The sequence below is a fragment of the Panthera leo genome, chromosome E3, assembly GCF_018350215.1.
Source record: "Panthera leo isolate Ple1 chromosome E3, P.leo_Ple1_pat1.1, whole genome shotgun sequence".
Taxonomy (NCBI): domain Eukaryota; kingdom Metazoa; phylum Chordata; class Mammalia; order Carnivora; family Felidae; genus Panthera; species Panthera leo.
Window position 1 is genome coordinate 3,695,504 of NC_056694.1, and position 19,005 is coordinate 3,714,508.

At 65.9% G+C, this 19,005-nt stretch overlaps 1 protein-coding gene across 3 annotated transcripts in view; it reads right to left on the bottom strand.

Annotated features, from left to right (window-relative positions):
- Window positions 1-2,970: 2,970 nt before the first annotated feature.
- Window positions 2,971-19,005, bottom strand: part of RADIL (Rap associating with DIL domain) — a 67,016-nt gene continuing 50,981 nt past the window's right edge. For all 3 annotated transcript variants that reach the window (XM_042921076.1, XM_042921075.1, XM_042921077.1), the window contains exons 6-15: window positions 15,761-15,921; window positions 12,401-12,513; window positions 11,145-11,382; window positions 10,437-10,609; window positions 6,838-6,988; window positions 5,707-5,897; window positions 5,204-5,531; window positions 4,042-4,181; window positions 3,533-3,672; window positions 2,971-3,267 (exon numbers count right to left, since the gene is read on the bottom strand). In XM_042921076.1, coding sequence (XP_042777010.1) covers window positions 3,162-3,267; window positions 3,533-3,672; window positions 4,042-4,181; window positions 5,204-5,531; window positions 5,707-5,897; window positions 6,838-6,988; window positions 10,437-10,609; window positions 11,145-11,382; window positions 12,401-12,513; window positions 15,761-15,921 — 1,741 coding nt within the window. In that variant the 3' untranslated portion in view covers window positions 2,971-3,161. The remainder of the gene's footprint in view (window positions 3,268-3,532; window positions 3,673-4,041; window positions 4,182-5,203; window positions 5,532-5,706; window positions 5,898-6,837; window positions 6,989-10,436; window positions 10,610-11,144; window positions 11,383-12,400; window positions 12,514-15,760; window positions 15,922-19,005) is intronic.

Below are 19,005 nucleotides of genomic sequence, written 5' to 3' on the forward strand. Positions count from 1 at the left end.
GGAAGCAGGGTGACCCAGGAGTGCATCTGCCCCCAGAAGGGCCTCAGCTCCGCGTCCTTTCTCGCCCGCCTCCTGCTAGATGGGCCCTGGGGCCCCTGCCAGGTGGGCTGCAGGTGCTGTGACTTCAGGCCTACAGCCTCCTGCCGTTAAGAGGGGGCTCCGGCCGTGGTTCCCGGGGACCGCGCTCGGAGCCTTAGAGCAAGGCGGGAGAGACACGCTGGGTGTGGTGGGGCGAGAAACCGCCCCCAGCCTCGGCGCCTCCTGCCCCCGCGCCACTGAGGCCAGCTTTCCGCCTCGCACGCCAGCTCCCTAGGCTGCTCCCCAGCTCCACCCGGTGCGAGGGGGCCCCCGGGCCACCAGGTGGTGCTGCTGCTGCGCGAGTCTCCGGGCCAGCCCCGCCCCCGACTCCGGCCACGCCCCCAGGCCCGGCCCCGGCTCCGGCTCCGCCTTCACCACGCCCCCAGGCCCGGACCCTGCCGGTGAGCCGCTCGGGCACCTGTAGAAACGGCGGCCGCGGAGGTGGGTGGACGCGGGGGGGGGGGGGGGGGGGGGGGGGGTGTCCCGGACCCGGGACTGGCCGGGCAAGGGGTGCCCGCTTCTGCTCCGACAGTCGGCCTCAGGATGACTTCCGGCAGGCGACAGGTGACACGCCCTCGGAGCAGAGCGCTGGGTATCGGGGCGGGGCGCGCCAAGGGATACCCTGGTCCTCCCGGGATGGGGCAGACCCGGCTTTGCTGCTCCCCGCACCCCTCACCCCTCACCGACCCCGCGTGAGCCGCGAGCTCCAGGCCGGGGTCCGCGGACCTTTCCCCGTCCCGCGCCAACCCCACGTGGGCCTCGAGCTCCAGCCCGGAAGGCCAGGGTCGAGAATATATGTTTTAGAGAAAAGTATTATTTTTGCAAGGTGCCTGCGGTGCCATCGTCAGCGCGCAGCTCGTCCGCACACAGTGTGGGTCCCAAACCTGCGTACTAACTAGTTGGTGAGCGCAGACTTGGAGATGGGTTCCCTGCTGCACACAGAGCTCAGGCAACCCAGACACTGCTTTCGCGTGTTCTCGGCCGGGTGAACTGTTGCGGTGCCTAAGGGTCCGGAGACAAACTACCCGAGTACCGATCCCGGCTGGCTCTGCAGGGGCACGCTGACTCGGTGGCCTCGATTTCTCTTTGCCCTGGGTTTGGGGTCCATACCCGCACCCTTGCTGTGGCCTGATTGGGAGTGGGGGGTGGGCCGCGGGTGGCTCGTTGATTGCGGGCTTGGCGGTCCCACCCGCTTTGGCGGACAGACTGTGGGCAGGAGTGATGGGGGCTTGAAACGTGCTTGGGAGCTGGGCTCGGCCTCTTGCGCTTGTGCTCTGCAAGGAGAACGTTCCTGGCTGGTCTGTTGGTCTAAGGGCGGGAGAAGCGTGGGGCAGACCTGGCCCCCACCTGGAGTGGGAAGCACCTCCGGCTGAGCCGAGAGTCGGTGCCGTTGCCTGGAGACATGGGGCTCCGTCATTTGTTCCCCCAGAGCGTTATTGAGGTAACGGCTGGAGACAATCGGTCTTCCTGCACACGTTTCCTCGTCTGGAAAACGTGTTGATCGTCCCACCGCGGTGTGGCTGGGAGCGGTTCGTGAGCTATTGTGTGTAAGGGGCCCGGGGAGCTCGGCCTGCCGTGGGCTCTGCTCTCGTCGCCTCTCCCCGGGCACCAGCCCCTGGGGGCCTTGAGGTGTGTGGGCCCCGGCCACGTGGCTCCACGCTCCGTCACCTCCTCTGCACAGAGCAGTGAGGAACCGAGACCTGTAATCCGGCCGGCCGCAGGCTGCCGCTGGCCTCTCCGAACTGGTGCCCTTGTTGCAATTCGGGGCTCTCAGAATTTCTCTCTTAGGTTCGATCATACGTTTCAAATGTTTTTTGTCTAGAGAGCGAGCACGCAAGCGGGGTAGAAAGGCAGAATTTTAGGCAGGCTCCACGTGTAGCACAGAGTCCAACGCGGGGCCCGATCCCTGACCCTGGGATCACCACCTAAGCCGAAACCGAGTTGGGACACGAAAACGATGGAGCCACCCGGGTGCCCCTAAGATGAAACTCGTGCCAGTACATCTTACCCGGCGTCTGGGGCACTCAGCAGAGGGTGGTGCTTCCAACCAGGCGGAATCTCGGAGCCTCACGTTGAAAGGGCCCGGGGCAGACGCAAGCGCGCCTGCCTTCTGCGCTCGCCAGAGGGCAGCAGGGAGCCGCGCCAGACCTAGGACACCACTCGGGTGGCCGTGCACCCTCCAGGAGACCCCTTTCCACGTGAGGGGCGGTCTGCCACTGACCAGCCGGAAACCCCTTCTCCCCCAGGTGTCTGTTCCTGTCAAAGATGAGGACCCGGGCCCAGAGCCCAGCCTTGACTTGTGAGGACGACACGGGAGCCATGGCTACACTGGCCGCAGGACCCTGCTAAAGACTCCCAGCGTGGACGTGTCGGAGCCGCGCTATCACCACGACGCGAACCCGGCCTCGCCCCTGCACGCGCTCGGCCGCCTGGTAGCCAAGGAGGTGAGTTTCCTGTCCGGAAGGGACGGTGACCAGGTGGATGCCAGCCCCACGGCAGATTAAGAGCTTGGTACTAGGGTCGAGCCTCAGCTTCCACAATCCGAGGAGAAACTGGGAGGGGTCGTGAGTCGCGGGGAGGAGACCCGGGTACTCAGGGTGGGTAAAGGCCCTCACTGTAACCTTCTCCGGGAGGTTCTAGACCATTTCCTGGACGGGTGCCGAGCCTGTGATTACCAGGAGGGCCCCGCACCGGCGTGCCCACTGCCCCCTCCCCTCTGCTCCCTCCCCTCTGCTCGTTTCTGGGCAGGGTGGGGGGCAGACGGACTCCCTTAAAACCGCGATCCCGTGTCCTCCCAGGGTCTCTCCCAAGCTGGCGGGGAGGGGGGAGGCCCTGGGGACCCCAGCACGGCACCCCCCCCCCCCCCGCCCGGCTGCACGCAGCACCAGCCTCTCAGAGTACGAAAGATAGTTTATTGAATCTATACTTTTCCGTTAAAATTTGCAAACATAAAAGCTCTGTAACAAACGTCACAACTTCGTATCGTCTGTCATATAAATAAAATATACACTAAGATGTACATTATCCACGGCAGGGGACGCGACCACACGGCACGGCCGCCACAGCGGTCCCTCCAGCCCGCCCTAGGGAGGCGGGGTGCGGAAGCGGATCTTCTTGGCCGTCTCCACGTCCGATTTGGCCACCAGAAAGCGCATCTTCTTTCCTCCGTGTCGGATCAGGTCCACGGCCCTGAAAGCCGGCCCGGGGAGACGCTTGGTGTGGCCGATCTGCCACGGGTCCAGCCTCGGGGTGCGTGGGGCTCCCGGGGCGCCTGGGTTGGGGACCCCCCCCGTGACCCCGAGGGGCCCCGCTGGGGCTGTTGTGTTGTCAGAGGTCGAAGAGTGGGCTGGGGCCCGAGCCCGCGCTCGCTCTCGTCTAAGGTGGGGGCCGGGGGTAAGGGGCCCGGGCTCCCTAACGGCTGGGCGGTCCGGTCCGGGCCCGAGGGCCGGCGTACCTCAGGTAGCCGACGCCCATCAGGCTGCTGCCGTTCACCTCGAGGATGCGGTCGCCCAGGGCCAGCCGGCCGTCCGCTGCCGCGGGGCTGCCCGGGAGCAGCGTCTGGATGTAGAGCCCGGGGGCGCCCAGCGGCGTGTGCTGCGGGCCAAGTAGCAGCTCAGGGCTGGGCAGGCCCCGGGGGGGGGGGGGGGGGGGGGGGGGGGGGGGGGGAGGTCGCTCTCGCGGCCTCCGGCGTGTCCGCACGGGCAACACCGGACACCACCCATCCCCCCACAGGCCCGGGACCGGTACCCTGAGGTCTGGGGACAGAAGGGACATGGCCGGCCGGGGAAGCGGCTGCCGCACGGGCCCTTCTCTCAAGCGCCACCGAGCTGCCCCACCGAGCGTGGTCCCGAGCCTGCGGCCGGCCCCGCCCCGCCCCGCCCGTCCGTGGTCTCCCAGTGACCGCGCGAGCCGTGGGCCTGCGTGGGGCGGTCCTGAGCAGGAGGAGCCCAGGGGGCCGCTCACCATCCCGTCGATCAGGCCCATCCCCAGGCCGGAGGGACCCCGCTCCAGCTCTACCACGAACACATAGCAGAAGTCCTCGGCGCTGGAGCTGCGGCTGGAGAGGGCGGGCGGGGGCTCGTCCGCCGGAGCCACGCCGTCTCCTGGGCAGGGGAGAAGAGAGGCCACCGGTGGAAGGAGAGGGCAGCTCGTGCCCCCGTCGCCACTGTACTGTCCCGCCCTGTCCCCGCCCAGCGGGCTCCGCCGCTCCTCCAAAGGGAAACGCTCCCGCGGCTCCGACAAGATGCCCATCTGGGCACAAGGGGGACAAGTCCCCTCCGACCCCCGGGGGGTGATGGATCCCGGCCCCGCCTGTCGGCCACACCCCCACGTGCCTGGAAAGGGTGTGCGCCCTGCCCCCTCGTGACCGCCCGGGACGGCAGCTCCTCCCAGAGCCTGGCTGGTGCCAGAGGGTGAACGGTGGGTTCTGCTCCAGGGCCCCCCAGGGCCCCCTTCCCCTCCCTCTACCGTTAAGCGGGTGACTCTGCCTCCGTTCGCCCCCTCCCCCGCCCCCATGTCTGACCCCGTCCCTGCCGGAGCTGGGACTCTTCAGCTCTGCGGCCCCCCGCCCAGGGTCCTGTGCCTTCTCTCCCCACCGGTCAGATCAGGCCTTCAGGCAGAGCGTGTGGCTGCCGTCTCCGCACCAGCAAGCCGGTGCCCTGCCTCGGGCCCGGATCTGCCCAGGTGACCCCTGCCCTTGGGGCACACCCAGAGTCTGCAGGGGCACTGCCGGGGGCTGCTCTGCCCTGCACTTCATGGCCCACCCGGCCCCACTTACACGCACACCCCACCTCCTTGCCCCCCCCACCCCGGCCCTCCCCCCAGCCTCCTCCCTGGTGCACACCACCTGAGCCGTCCCTTCCTCCACCCTAGGGGGAGGGACTTCGTCCCACAGGCGGCTGTGCGTGCACCCTGTGCCCTTGGACGGGGGCCTGAACCACCCTGAGCCCGCCTCACGGGGCCCCTGGAGCCTGCCCAGCACGGGCTTCGGGCGTTCGTGGGCAGGTACTGGAAGCCCAGGCCAAACGTGCCCCTAGGGCCGCACGGCTGCAGTGACCCAAAGGGGCCCCGCCCAGGTGCCCGGGGGGGTACTGGGGGCTGTCGGGAGCCTGGGGACAGGTCTTACCTTCCCCAGCTGCACCTCCAGGGCCACTCTGCCCGCTCCGCCTCCCTTCCGGGAGCGCTTTCCCACAGGTGCCGCCGGTCTCCGGCCAGTCGGGGACAGCGGGCTCGAGGCCGAGCGGGGTGCCGGGAGGCGTGAGCAGGCACGAGGAGTCCACGTGCAGGACGCCAGCCTGGGGGCCCCCGCGGCTCTGCCTTCCTGGAGGGCCCTGTGCGCGGGGAGCCCCCGCAGGAGGAGGAGGAGGGCGCAGCTGGCCGGCTTCGCGAGCTCCCCTGGAAACCAGCGGGCAGCTGTGGCCCCCCGGGGGCCCTTCGGGGGTGTGCTGCGGGCCCTGGGGGTGGGGGGATAGGGACAAAGGCCTCAGGTGCCCAGCGGCCCGCCACGGCGGGAGACCCCAGGGGCCGCCCCCGCCTCTGGCGACCCCCAGGCGCCCCAGAGGCAGCAGCCAGGCCCCGTGCTGGCTGCCCTCACCAGCCCCGTTATCAAAGCCAGAGCAGCCCGGGTACCTCAAGGCACCCTGGCTGGGAAGTCCCGGCGCCAGGGCTGGGTTTGCTTCGCAGGCTCCACAGGAAGTGGCGCAGGTACAGAAGCTGCTGGTAGACGCCGGCGTCCGGGCAGTCCGCTTCCAGATCCACCTGGAAGCCCTCGCTCGGCAAAACGATGGGCGGGGGGTTCTCGTAGGACTCCAGGACGTCCTCTGCCGACGGCGGTGAGGACGGCGTGACCGCGCTGGCCAAGAAGAAACGCCCGGCCCCTCCCCGGGCCCACCAGCCACCCCCTCCTGACACCGCAGGTACCGGGGACACGGGAGCGTGGGACCCAGGCAAAGGCAACCCGCCCAAACCCCACTCTGGGCCCTTCTGCATCCCAGGGAGCACCCAGGAAGAGGCCCGAGCTGCCTCATCCCCACTGCCCCGCCCCCAACTCCCCCTGCCTCTGTACCCCCCACCCTGTCCTCCTGGTGCTCCCAAGGCCCGTGTTGACTGCACCCCGCACGGTCCCCAGGACCCCGAGTCCCAGAACACGGGCACGCTCAGACGGCGGGAAGGCCAACACCTGCACCAGCTCTGAGCAGAGAGCCCACCCGGGGACTGGCCCCGGCAGTGAGGAGGGGCGCGAGGGGCCAGCGGGGCCCAGAGTCCTGCTCCAAGCAGTCCCTCCCACCGGCCATGCCCTGGGCGACGGGGCACGGGAGAACTGAGCCCGAGGCCCTGTTTCTAGCTGTATCTTCTATCTTCTGTTAATTGTCGTTACGTGCATCGTGCTAACGACGAGACGTGCATCTGTTCGTGAGAAACATTACGTGCACGTACACGTACACTGCGTGTGAACAGATATGGGTGCGGGGCCCGCACACCATCTTGGCACTCGACGCCGAGACCCCGTTCTCCTCCTGGTGGGCTGCGTGCACCAAGCGAGGCCCTGCCATCGGTCCCCATGTGGGGTAGGACCTTGGGCCTGACCCCAAAGTCGGAACTCGGCTGTGGGCTCCCTGACCTCCATCTGTGATAGCCTCCAGGGCACCAGGGTGGAGGAGACAGGCTCTGTAAGCTCTTCTAGAAGTCCCCCCAGGAGGCTCTCCCCTGCTCCCACCCCGGCCCCCACGGCCCCTTGTTCCCGCCTCTGATCGGGCTCACCTGACTTGAAGGCCTCGGGCCTGTCCCGGGCATCGGGCTCCCAGGCGCTCATGGGGCCCATGGCAGAGGCCAGCTGGTACTGTGTCAGCAGCCGGTGCAGCTGCGCTGGGCTCAGGGCGGGGAACGCAGCCCTCAGGCTGGCCCAGCTCATCTGGGTGACAAGAAGGAGCGTGTGGTCAGAGGCCCCACGCGGCACCACCACCCCCCCCCCCCGCCCCCAGGGAGGATCTTCTTCCTGGGTGCTCTGGGGGCCAGGGTACAGGGTCCGAGCTCCCAACCGGCACAGCCCGGGCCGTGGCCCCCGAAGGGCCGGGGGTTGGGCGGCCGGGGGAGCGCCAGGTGGGACGGCCGTTCTGGGGAGCGGCCAGCAAGCATCACCCCGAGGGCTGGGTCCCCTGAACGTGCCTCCCCCCGCGGCACCGCGTGGGGCTGAGACGCCAGGAAAAGAGCCCGGAGATTTGGGGATTCCTGCCTCACAGTATGAAGAGATCCGACCCCTAGAGCTGAAGACGCGCATGAAGTCAAAGCCTTCCAGGACAGGGAGGCCTCCTGGAGGGGGACGAGCAGCCCAAAAGGGAGGAGGGGAGGAGAAGGGTGGACTCGTGCGCCACAAAAGAGAACGGGCAAGGTTACCCGCGACCCTGCTCTCCATTGGCCAGGGATGCCCCTCCTCCCTTGTTTTCTGGAAACTTCTCTCCAATTCTCTGAGCCAATCCCCATTTCTGTGACACAGACGCTCCGGCAGCTTCCTGACCAAGGTTTCCCGAGGACCACTGCTGACCCCGCAGTCGGCGGGCCGGCCCACGCTGTCGCCCTCCACGGCGGGTATCCCCGGCTTCTGGCGTTGCTCTTGAAAGTCGGACACCACGCTGAGGGCTAGTCTTCGGGACGCATCCAGTCTTTATCCTTCCGGGGATTTCTCGGGCTCCTCTGGCCCACGGTCTCCACACGGCAGCGCTGGGCTTCTCTGTGCAAGTGCAGCCACGGAACTGCTCAGCCATCGGCCACGCTTGCCAGCACCTCGGGGCAGGTGGGTCTGGGGGTGGGCGCGGCCATCTCTGACCCCCTGGCTGCCACGTCCCCGCTCTTTCCCCTCCCGTCTGGCCTCCTCTCCTCGGCTTCCCTCTAGCTTCACTTTACCGCCAAGGTCACGAGGCCTGGGCCGTGGGGGGCAAGTGCCTCCAGCAGAGGGACAACCGTTTCCTAAGGCTACTTTGGGGGGGGACGTAGGGCTGCGGCTGGGAGCCCCATCCCCCCACACTGGCCCCGTTCCTTCTGGTTTTCCCGGGTCCTAGAATCCAGACTTCCCTCCCAGGGCTGTTCCTTGTCTGGGGCCGGTGTCGGGAGGGTGCCAGCCATCGGGCCCAGAAGCCGCCAGCAGGGACCCAGCACGCTCCCCTGTCCTTCATACCATCTGTCTACTGTCTGGGAGCTTTCCCGGACCATCTTCCAGTCTTGCCACTGGACCCTTTCTCTTTACTCTCAGGGTTCGAATTTCCAAAAATCCTTTTGGTTCTCTTATCTTCAGGAGAATATAAATTTTTAAGCTTTTTCTCCCGGAAAAGTTTTGCACGCCAAGAGTGGTGTTCACATTTTTTAAAGGGCTTAAAACAACGAAGAAGGATTCTGGACGGTGACTATTCGTGCCCCACAAAGGCTACATTATCTACCACCTGGCCCTTTACAGAGAAGTCTGTCGCCCCAGGATCTGCGTCCGCCAACATCCGGCTCTCGTGCGGGAAGCGAGTGGGTGCTCAGTCTGCCAGGCTGGCTCGTGGTGGGACAGGTGGCCACGTCCTCCAGCCTCTGCCTGGGTGTCACTGACGCCAGCGTTGTCCGGTCAGCCCCCTCTGACAAAGAGCACGGGGCCTCCTGCAAGCAGCAGGTTCTCTGTCCTCCCTCAGAAGCCCTCCTTTTCAGGATGACACTTCTGGTGTCAGGATGACACCCTGTCTTAAATGTTCCAGAAGTAAGCACAGGCGTTCGGCCAGCGCAGGGGGAGGGCCGGCCTGGCCGTGCGGGAAGGGGCCGCCGAGATCCAAAGCGCACACAGAAACCGCACAGACGTGAAGCACGACAGCCTGTGTTCCCAGCGCAGGGCAAGAGCGGGGAGTGTGTAGCCGCGCGAGGAGGCCCCTGCCCGGCAGGCCCGTCCCCTGCTGCAGCCCCGCTTGGCCCGCTCTTGCGTTCCAGACCCCGGGAATCACCACCTGTGCCCCTCTGGGCCTGTGGCTCAGCCTCGTATTTAACGTTGGCCTGGGCCTGGGCATTCACGCTGCTGTGTGGAATTTCGCTGCGAGGAATTTTCTCGATTTTTTCAAGATTTCAAGTTTTTACTATACGCAGGCCGAAGGCTCGAACTCACAACCCCAGGATCAAGAGCCGCACGCTCCACGGACCTTCAGTCCCTGCCGGCCCTGTGCTCGAGGCTCCACGTCTTCTGCGGGCAGTCACCCCCGGCCTCCGCTTTCCGGCCCCCGCGGTGTTTCTCCTCCCCGGGCCTGCTCGGTCCCTGTGGGCTTACGCTTTGCTTTTGTGGAGTGGTATTTGGGGAGGAGGCCAAAAGCACAGGTTCAGGTTGCAATCCGTATGCAGAGGTCCCCGTTTTCTGCATTGTCTCTAGTGAATTCCTGCTGCGCTTTTAGAATTAAAAGAACAAAATCAAGTAACTCAAAAGGCACTGGAACAAGCCATGGCAGATTGTGTCTCTGCCGAACCATCACCGGCCGTGGGACCGGGGCTTAGCCAGCAGGAAGCAGCGGTCACGGGAGGTTGAAATGAGACGACGCGCTACGCGGGTCACACCTCGGAGGTGCTCGGCAAGGCAGCCGCGGCCACCATTACTAAGAGCGACAGTGACAACACCCAGATTTCTGTGCCGCATCCTTGAGTGGAGGGGAACCGCTCCGGTTTTACAGCAGACGGGAAGGTCCACCGTCCCCCCAGACTTGCATCACCCTCGGCACACGCGGTGTCCTGCAGGCAGGGAAGGACACACTGGTTTCATTGATCATCGGTGACGACCGCCCGGTAGCTCCCGCGGGAGGGCACCGTGCCGTACTCGCTTCCTGTCATTCTTCCCACAAATGACCGTGCGCGCATCCTCTGCGGTTCTGGGGGCTCAGACCCCGAGCCGGCGTCGGGCCCACACCTGGGACTCAGCAAGCCTCGTGTGGGTCGTGCGAATTCAGGTCCTTGTGACGACAGGACGTAAGTTCCCCTTTCTGCACTGGCCCGCAGCTGAGGGCCATTCCCAGCTTGCGGAGGCCGCGACGCCCCACGGTCCATCTTCAGAGCCAGCCGGGCGGTCGGGGCCCACCTCCTGTGCTCAGTCTGACCCATCTGTCTGCCCTTTTAAGCACTGGCGTGGTTAGCCCGGGCCCACCGGACGGGGTGATCTCCCGTCTCGGGGTCCGTGCCGATCCCCGTGCCATGTGGGGTCGGGGACTGGGGACGCAGACCTCGGGGGGGCCTCATCCTGCCTGCAGGTGGGACCAGAGGTGGAACGGAAGCAACACTGCCCCGAAGCCACATCCATGGCCCACGCCTGGTCCGTGAGCTGGTGACCCCAGAAGTGACACCTCGTGCGCTCCTCCTACCTGGATGAGCTGGGCTCGGGGAGTGGCCAGCAGGTTGAGCGTGCAGGAAAGCTTCCGGAAGAAGTGTTCCCCGGCCTCCCCACAGCCGGTGCTCCTCATCCACTCCAGGAGCTGCTGCAAGCGGGCACAGGCCTGGACACCTCTGGGCCAGTGGAAGCAACTCAGAGAGGGACCTGCAGGGGGCAGGAAGGGGACGCCGTGCTGGCCGCCTTCTCCCAGGGACGGCCTGTCCTCTCCACCTGCGAGCCTCTGACAACGGGCCTCGGCACCTGCTGTCGGTTTCCAAGGCGACCGGCCCGCTTCTGGGCCCCTCTTTGGGTGGGGCGGGGTGGGCCTGGGAGGGGGCCGTGAAGCGGGGTGGCAGAGAGGGGTTGTGACAGCCGCCGAGTCCCGAAAGCAGAGAGGAGCGCACCCCTACGGCGCGGCCCCGTCAGGCCTAGAGCCCGCCTGCGGACCCCGACCGGCCCGGGAAAGCCACACGGGCGACACACGAGGGCCACAAGTCCACACCACTCTCCTCTCCCCGAGTCGGGGCAGGGCCCCCAGCCGGAAGGAGCTGGCACCAGAAGCGAGGAGGGTCTGGAGGGCAGCAGGCAGGGTCACGGACCACGTCACTTGTCTGAGCCCCTCCCTCCGCTCCCAGCCACGGGGCTGGGGGGTAAAAAGGACCAGGCAGGGCCTCTGCGGGCCCCCACCCCCCAGCCTCACCCTTGTCCAGGAGCTGGTTGAAGAGCAGCGTGCCCGAGAAGAAGAGGAGGTAGGCCAGCACCTGGGAGGCGATCTCGGGGTGCACCTGGAACTGCCGCAGGAGATCCAGGGTGGCCTGGTAGACGGACGCCACCCGGCGCGTCTCCTCCGGCAGCGGGGACGCCGAGCACCAGCTCTCCCGGCACTCCGTCTGGAAAGGGGGGCACTCCAGCAGGGCCGGGAGGCAGACGTACAGCGACTGGGGGCAAGAGGGAAACACCAAGCGCGTCTGGGCACCGGGGGCAGGTGACACAGGTGCAGGGAGCCTGGCAGGACTGCTGGCACAGCCCACAGGTCCTGATCCATCAGACAGAACGGGCCGGGGGGTCTGCCGGCTGGCCCAGGACTACCGCCACCCCCCTGCACCAGGAGGCCCCCCTCCCGGGGAGCTGAGCCCGGGGCAACAGCCTGGGGGCTACGGCCACGGTCCCGGTTGAAGGCCGGGGGGGCAGGACTGCGGGCGCCCACACTCATCAAGGGCCGGGGGGGCGGGGGGTCCTCGCAGCCACCACACCTCAAGGGGATCCTGGGATGACAGACCGCTTAAGGGCGGTACGCAGCCCTGCTCGGACCCCTGGGGCGGATGTGAGTACATGGGCGGGGGCTCCCTCCTGTTGGGCCAGGACATGAGCTCAGACCCTTCACTCAGGGCCCCAAGCCGCCGCCAACTGACCACAGAGCTGGCGGACTCGGGTGTCGGGTCTCCACGCAGAACAAACGGGGAACTGTCCCCAGAGTGCCCCGTCCAACCGGCCCCTCTCGCTTTCCGCCGACGCATCCCCAATAATCCAAGTCAAAGCTCCGTCTCGGCAAGTCCCCTTGGATTCCCCCGCTGGGGCCACCTGCCACAGGGGCTGCTGCTCTCTCCACTCCCCCCTGCACCCTGCTCTGTGTGCTGGGACGGGGTAAGCGACTCCTCCGGACCCGGAGGCTAACACCACCTCCGGTCGCCACAACGAGCACCGACGTCTGCGTCCCCGAGCAGCCGCCCCTCCTGCTCCCCGACGTTGTGGGCGCTTGCGCAGCCACCGGCTCCCAGGATGAGGGGGACGCGGGCCGGGAGGGAGAGGACCTGAAGCTGGGCTCAGGTGTGCCGAGGTGGCAGTTGGGAGCTCGAAACCCTCGGGTGACGGTGGCAAAAGCACCTCCGTCCTTCCCAGGTCCCCAGCCCTCCCCGCCCAGGGGAGCGTGAGGCACACACCCTGGCCTTGTCGTACCTTCGAGACGTAGTACACGCACTGCTGGAAGGCGTACAGGATGACCTCCTCCAGCACCGCCATGGCCTCCTCGCTGGCCGTCAGCGTGCAGGAGAGCAGGGACTCCCTGGAGCCTGCGAGGACACGGAGTGGCACGGTCACCGCCTGCTTACCTCCCGACTGCGCTCGCCCCCGGCCCATCTCGGGTCTGGGGAGCCGCCTCGCGCGGCCGGCTGACCCCCGGCCCGACTGCCACCCCTCCCCGAGGCGCCCAGGGATGAGACGCCGGCCCAGATGGCCGAGGGGTCCGGGCACCGCGCCTCCGAGCCCATCGGTGCTGAAGCGTCACGCGAAGGGATTCTGAAGCCCGTTGACAAATAGATCCCAGACACGTTTCCTGGTAGAACCAGCGGCCCCAGCAATACGGATTCTGACCCAAGGGCCTGCGGTCCCTTCCCACTCCGGACACAGGTCGAAGGAACACCTGGCCGAAGCTCCTAAGGAGACCATCACTCCACGGAATTGGGACATTTTGCCAAGAAGAAAGAAATCCAAACGGCCTACGAGCCCCATTCTCCCCCCAGCCTCCCGGAGAGACCACAGAGAAGACGCAGCCGAAGCCCGGCTGCTGGACAGCCCCACGGAGGGAGGCAGCCCGGCTCCATGCGGCCCCAGCGGGTGGGCCTCCCCAGACGGTGGCTGCAGCTGAGCCCCGGGGGCCGGCAGGGGGCCCGCCCAGCGTGGCAGGAGGGGCTCCGCGGACGCCAGGTGATTCCTTGCTTCTGGCGGTTCCCGTGAAGTCAAGAGGCCACATGGGCCACAGGGACGCCAACACCAGAGAACCCCAACAGGGCAGAACCGTCCCGAAGGGCCTCCAAATGCAGGAGGCACCCGGTGTCCCACCGGCGCCGAGCAGGGCTGCCCGGGGCCTGGAGGCCCCGCCTCTGCCTCCGCCGCCCTCAGATCCTCACTTCTTTACAGGAGCTGCGACCGGGCAGCTTGGACGGGTCTGTCCAGGGCAGACGGGCACCCGTGGCTCCCGGCCACTGTTCATTCTGCTACAGCCTCTTCTTTTTTTAACGTTTATTATGTATTTTGAGAAAGAGCACAAGCAGGGGCGAGAGCCACAAGGGCTCCCCAAGGACTCCCAAAACATCCCCTCCCGAGGGGCCCACCTTCCGTGTGCTTGCGTGAGCAAGGCGTCCTGGGTAGAGCTTCAGACAACAAAGATTGTTTGCGGAACGAAAAGGCGATTTTCCAGCGTTCAGGACGTGACATCTGTTTTCAGAATTCTTCCCACAGAAATTTCCCGCTGCAGGTCAGGAGGCCGAGACGCGGCTCTAACCTTGCCTTTGCCCTCTGGTGATGTTATTTTTTCCTCAGTGCTCTCCAGCGCCTGTACCACACAGGACGCTGTTTGTGGGACGTTCAGATCCTGCCGTGGCTCCCCCGGCCCCGAGCGGTCCCAGGGGCGGGTGGAGGCGGGACCCCGGCCATCCCTGTCCTTGCTGTCCCAGCATCCACTGGGCTACGGGACACCCAGGCCCGGGACCAAAAATAACTTCCTCTGAGAGCAGAGGCGGCAGCTGAGGAAGCAGAGCCCCCGTCAACCCCAAATAGCTTTTTTCATGAAAATCAGCCCGATGCGGGGTCCCTGGCCTGGGGAGGCAGGCCCGGTGGGGCCCAAAGACCACAGCGTCTGAGATTAGGCCAGATGAGAAGGGGCGTGAGCGGGACACGCCCATGAACGCTGTGCCGGAGAGCTGTGGAGGGGGCGGCTCTCCTGGCTGACTCTGCTGGAGCCAGAGCAGGAAGGGCGCCCCGGCTGCACCCCGACCGCCTAACCTCTAGTACGGAAGGACCACAGGCGCTTACAGACGAGCCGGAGGCCCGGGTGCTCACTGGCCGGGGCCATGTCCAGAAGGGAGGCCCCTCTGCTCGGAAAAGCTGGGGCCCCCAAGGACGACAAGCAGGCTCTGGAGAGAGAGGGGCCTGGGTCTCGGGAGCACTGAGCTCGGGACGGCCCCGGGCCGCTGGAGCAGAGCGACTGCCCTGGCTTTGGGGACACACAGAGGCGGCTGTTCACCTGACGTTCGGGGGAAAAGCCGGGTCAGCAGCTGCCACAGGTTTGTGCACAGAGAGCAGCCCACCCTGGGAGGTCAAGGTGCACGTCTGGCACAACGTCCGCCCAAGGGCAACGAGGGTCGGAGGCCACAGGCCAGCGGGCCCGAACGCCCACTGGGACGCAGAAGGATCCGGTGCTTCCCTCCACGTACCCACGGAAGCCCAAGAACGTTCCCAATGTCCCCTACGCTGTGAAGCGGGGGACCAGAAAACACTAAGAAACCACATCTAACAAGAAGACACGTAGACACGCCCGCTGGCTCGGCCTCCACCTGCCAGCCCGGCCTCCTCACCTGGCTCGCGAGGCCAGACACCAGCCTGGCACGGGGTAGGACAGCCTGTGCCGCACAGACCGCGGCCTCTCACCGTCACGGCCAGGAGCCCCTCCTAGCAGGGGCACGGCGGGACCCCGTGCCGCCTGAGCGAGGTTCGGGGCCCTCTCACCGGGAACCCGCGGCCACCTCCTTGGAGACACAGCCGAGCACACGGACACCGTGCAGGGCCTGGCAGACCGACCCCACGGGGGAGCCTCGGCCAGGCCCCGGCCTGCCTGCCTGCCTGGCTTCCTTCCCGGCTCTGGGTGCAGCCTCCAGAGGCCGGCTGCCAACCACGCCTACCCGGGATCCCCTGCAGCTTCTGCTGCCGAAGCCCCACGACAGGGATACGGGGAAGGGAGCGGCTCTGTTTCTGCCACGCAGGAGCGAGCGAGCGTGGGGCGAAACCAGGCTCCCCCACTTGAGGCTGTGGTCCGGCCCCTGGGACGGCCCTGCGACTCGTTCCGCCACCCGCTATGCAGACACACAGCCGCTGAAATCCCACCCGGCCTCGGGGCCCGGCCCGTGCCGCCTTCTTCATGAAGCCCGCCAGGACTGCCCCCCTCGGTCTCTGTTTTCAGCACGTCAGGCTGTGGCTCACACAACCTAACGCGGGCTCCCCGGGCACGTGAGGCCCCAAAGCCAGCAAGTCACGGTCCCAGACGCGGCCCCCAACGGCAGCGTGTCCACTCTCCGAAACGGGTGCACCCGTAAGGGACGGCCCAGGGCCGACGCACCGTCCTCTTCCCGCAGGGGCACACGGGAGGCCTGTGTCCACCGCCCCCCAGGCAGCACGCTGTGCGTGAAAGGACGACGCGAGGAGCCGGGTTGGCCCGACCGCCAGCGTCACCCCCTCGCGGGGGGAGCCCTGACACGAGGCCACCTCTGTTCTAGCGGCTGCACGGCAAGGCGACGGGGCGCGCGCCCCGCTCCCCGGCGGTACCTGTGACGTCCAGCTCCTCCTCCCAGGTCTGCATGTAGAGCGGGCACTTCTGCTGGATGAAGTACAGAAGCTCGACCGAGTTAGACATCCAGAAGAGGATGTGCTGCAGGTCCGGAACCAGGCCGGCCATGGTAAAGCCGGCCAGAGAGATGGGCTCCTGGCTGCCAAGACACAAGACGAACGGTTACTCGTGGCCGCCACCCAGGGAGGCCGAACGTGCTACACTCTGCACGGAAGGGTGTTCTGCTCAACGGGACGCCACCCCAAGCAGCCGTGACCCGTCGGCCTCCGGCGTCACGCTGGGAAACGAGGTACAAATAGAAGCCGTCCGACCCGTGACAGCCAGAGGCCCGTCTACAAACCTCCCACCTCGCAGGAAGGACGCCGGCACCCACGGCCAGTGCCAGTGACTCTCGTCAACAAACTGTTTTCACATCTTCCGTTTCCGGAGGAGATAATGAAGGAGCTCAGTGTCGGGGGGGGGGGGGGGGGGGGGGGGGCGCGTGCAAGCGCATGTGCTCGGAGAGATGGGGCGCACGGCTGTCAGGACGAGCAGCACGAGTGTGTCGTTCGTGTACGAGAGACGGGAGTTTCCGCGTGTTAAGTTCACGCGACGAACTGAACGAACAGTAACGCCTCTATTCCGGGAGGGGCACGGGCGAGACTAGCTGGGAACTACCTTGTTAAATAGCCCGACGATGCCTGAAGTCCGTGCATCCAAAAGCAGCCATCAGAGCGTGTCATTTGAAGGTTCAGAGGGAATTGTTAGAAAAAGGACTCCGCGATGGCCGCGGCTCCTGGAGCCGCCTCACGCTCGTCGCACAGCCTCTTCCGCCAGGGCCAAGCACGTGTCGCTGCGGCGGTCCAAACAGAAGCCGCCGGGCACCAGCGCGGGGCGAGAAGCTCCTCGTCCCTCTGATCCCCTTACGAGCCTGGGGGACGGCCAGCCTGGGGCGGAGGCGGCCCCAGAGGCGCTCCTCTCCCAGGCCGGCACCTAGAGGCTCCCCCGGGCCACTCGGCCCGGGGTCCGGTGGGCTCCCGCCAAGCGCAGATCCACCGCGGCCCCTAGGATGCAGGACCTCGTGTCTGGGGGCACCGGCTGCGACAGGAAGCTCCCCAGCACCGGCCCCAACCACCGGTTGAGGAGTCTGAGGGGTGGACGGGGCGAGGCTGTGCCGAGCTCGGGAAATTTCCCGTTTCAGATGTCGACGGCCATCCTCCTGGGCACGGTCCCTCGTGTCGTCCCACCCGCTGTGCGGAAGCGGTTCCGCGGGTTGTCCTGTGACGCTGTGAGGACACCCCCGAGGCGCCCGCAGCCAGGATGTCGCGATGGTGCCGCCACCACACCCGCTGGACTCTTCTGCCGGCTGAGCAGAGATCCGTTCGCCGGCAAATCGCCCCGCCCAGCTGTGACTCGGGCTTGGGTAGGGGTGACACGGGGTAGGCTGACCCGCAGTCCCAGGGGCACGGCCGGAGCAGCCGCGCGCGTTCGTGAGGGTGGCGTCCGGGGTCCCGGCAACGAGGCTCACGGGCAAAGCCACGGGGGCCCTACGGGTGGCGGGCTGACGAGGCCGCGTCGTCCCCTGGGGCAGCCACCAGGGGCCCAGGCGGCGGGGCCTCGGGCTCCCTGCGGTTTTGGTTTTGTTGTTCCGACACAACTCCGCTTGTGCCCCCGACGGTGCGACCTCTCTTCCGTCTCCTCGTTTTCACTGCTCGCGGCTGTGGCCTCCGCGGCCCCTGCACAGCTCCTCGCGCTGTTCCTCCGCGTCTGTGCTCCGCACGCTCGTGCTCCTCGTGCTCCCCAGGCTCTTCCTCCGCGTTTGTGCTCCGCGTCCATTTGCATACGCACGCAGGCGCGTAGCCGCAAAGAGTTTGGGGTTGTTAGAAAAGGATTAACCTGGGGCTTCAGAGCCTGATTCCATTTTGCTTTCCACGTTCACTGCCCCTCTCGAGGTCACCTTCTCAGAACTCTAAAGGACGGACGGGCTCTACCGAAACATAAACCACCAGGTATTGGCAGCTGGAGTTTCGGTGTCGAACCCCGGCGAGGTGGCCCCGAAGGCACGGCACCTGCCAGCCGCAGGCCACACGCTTGGGGCACAAACACCGGGCAACGGGTCCGGCCTATCCCTTCAGGTGAGCACCGAGTGGGAGCGATTTCACGGATAGGACTCCAAAGACACAGGCACCGGAAGCAAAAATAGACAAGTGGGCCTACGTCCAACTGAAAAGCTTCTGCACAGCAGAGAAAACTTCCAACGGGGTGAAAAAGCAACCTACAGCGTGGGAGAGAGATTTGTAAACCATCCATCTGCTAAGTGGTTAATTTCCAAAACACGTAAGGAAACCCTGTAACTCGAAAGTAAAAAAAACTCACGACCCGATTCAAGAAAAGGTTTAAGACTCGAACAGACAGGTCTCCAAAAAAGACATCGAGGTGGCCGACAGGCTCGTGAAAAGGCGCTCACCATCGCTCACCACCCGGTAAACGCAAACCAAAACCACGATGAGCTGTCACCTCACCCCCGTTGGAAGGGCCACGGTCAGAAGGACAAGAGGTAACAGGCGTCAGTGAGGGTGTGGAGAAGGTGGAACCCTCCTGCGTTGTGGGCGGGAGGGCAGACCAGGAACGGTGCGGCCGCTGTGGAGAACAGTGTGGAGGCTCCTCAAAATCGGCCTGAGGACCCTGCAGTTCCGCTCCTGCCTACTTCCCGGAAGAACTGAAATCAGCATCCCCAAGAGGTATTCGCACCCCACTGCTCAGCGCAGCACTAGGCGCGAGAAGGACGACACAGAGCCACACGAAACGTCCACCGAGGGAGGGAGGGAGGGGTAAAGAAAATCTGGTAGGGGACACAATGAAATGTATTCAGCTTTTAAAAAATAAAGGAAATCCTGCAATAACGCGACAGCACGGATGAACCTTGAAGACATTATGCTAAGCGAAATAAGCCAATCACGGAAGGAAAAATACTGCATGATGTCGCTCGGGTGACATTTCTCAACAGTCCAACTCATGGACTCAGAGGGCAGAATGGCGGCTGCCAGGGGCTGGGGCGGGGACGGAGAAACCAGAAATGGCTAACCGACACCTCGAAACGCCTTATGAGGGGTAGTGCTCATGTCGAGTGTTCTTACCACAATAAAAATAAACCAAACCGGATCCAATCAATCACTGCTCTGATCCAAATGTTTTTAAAGTAGGCTCCACGTCCAACATGGGGCTGGAATTCACAACCTCGGGA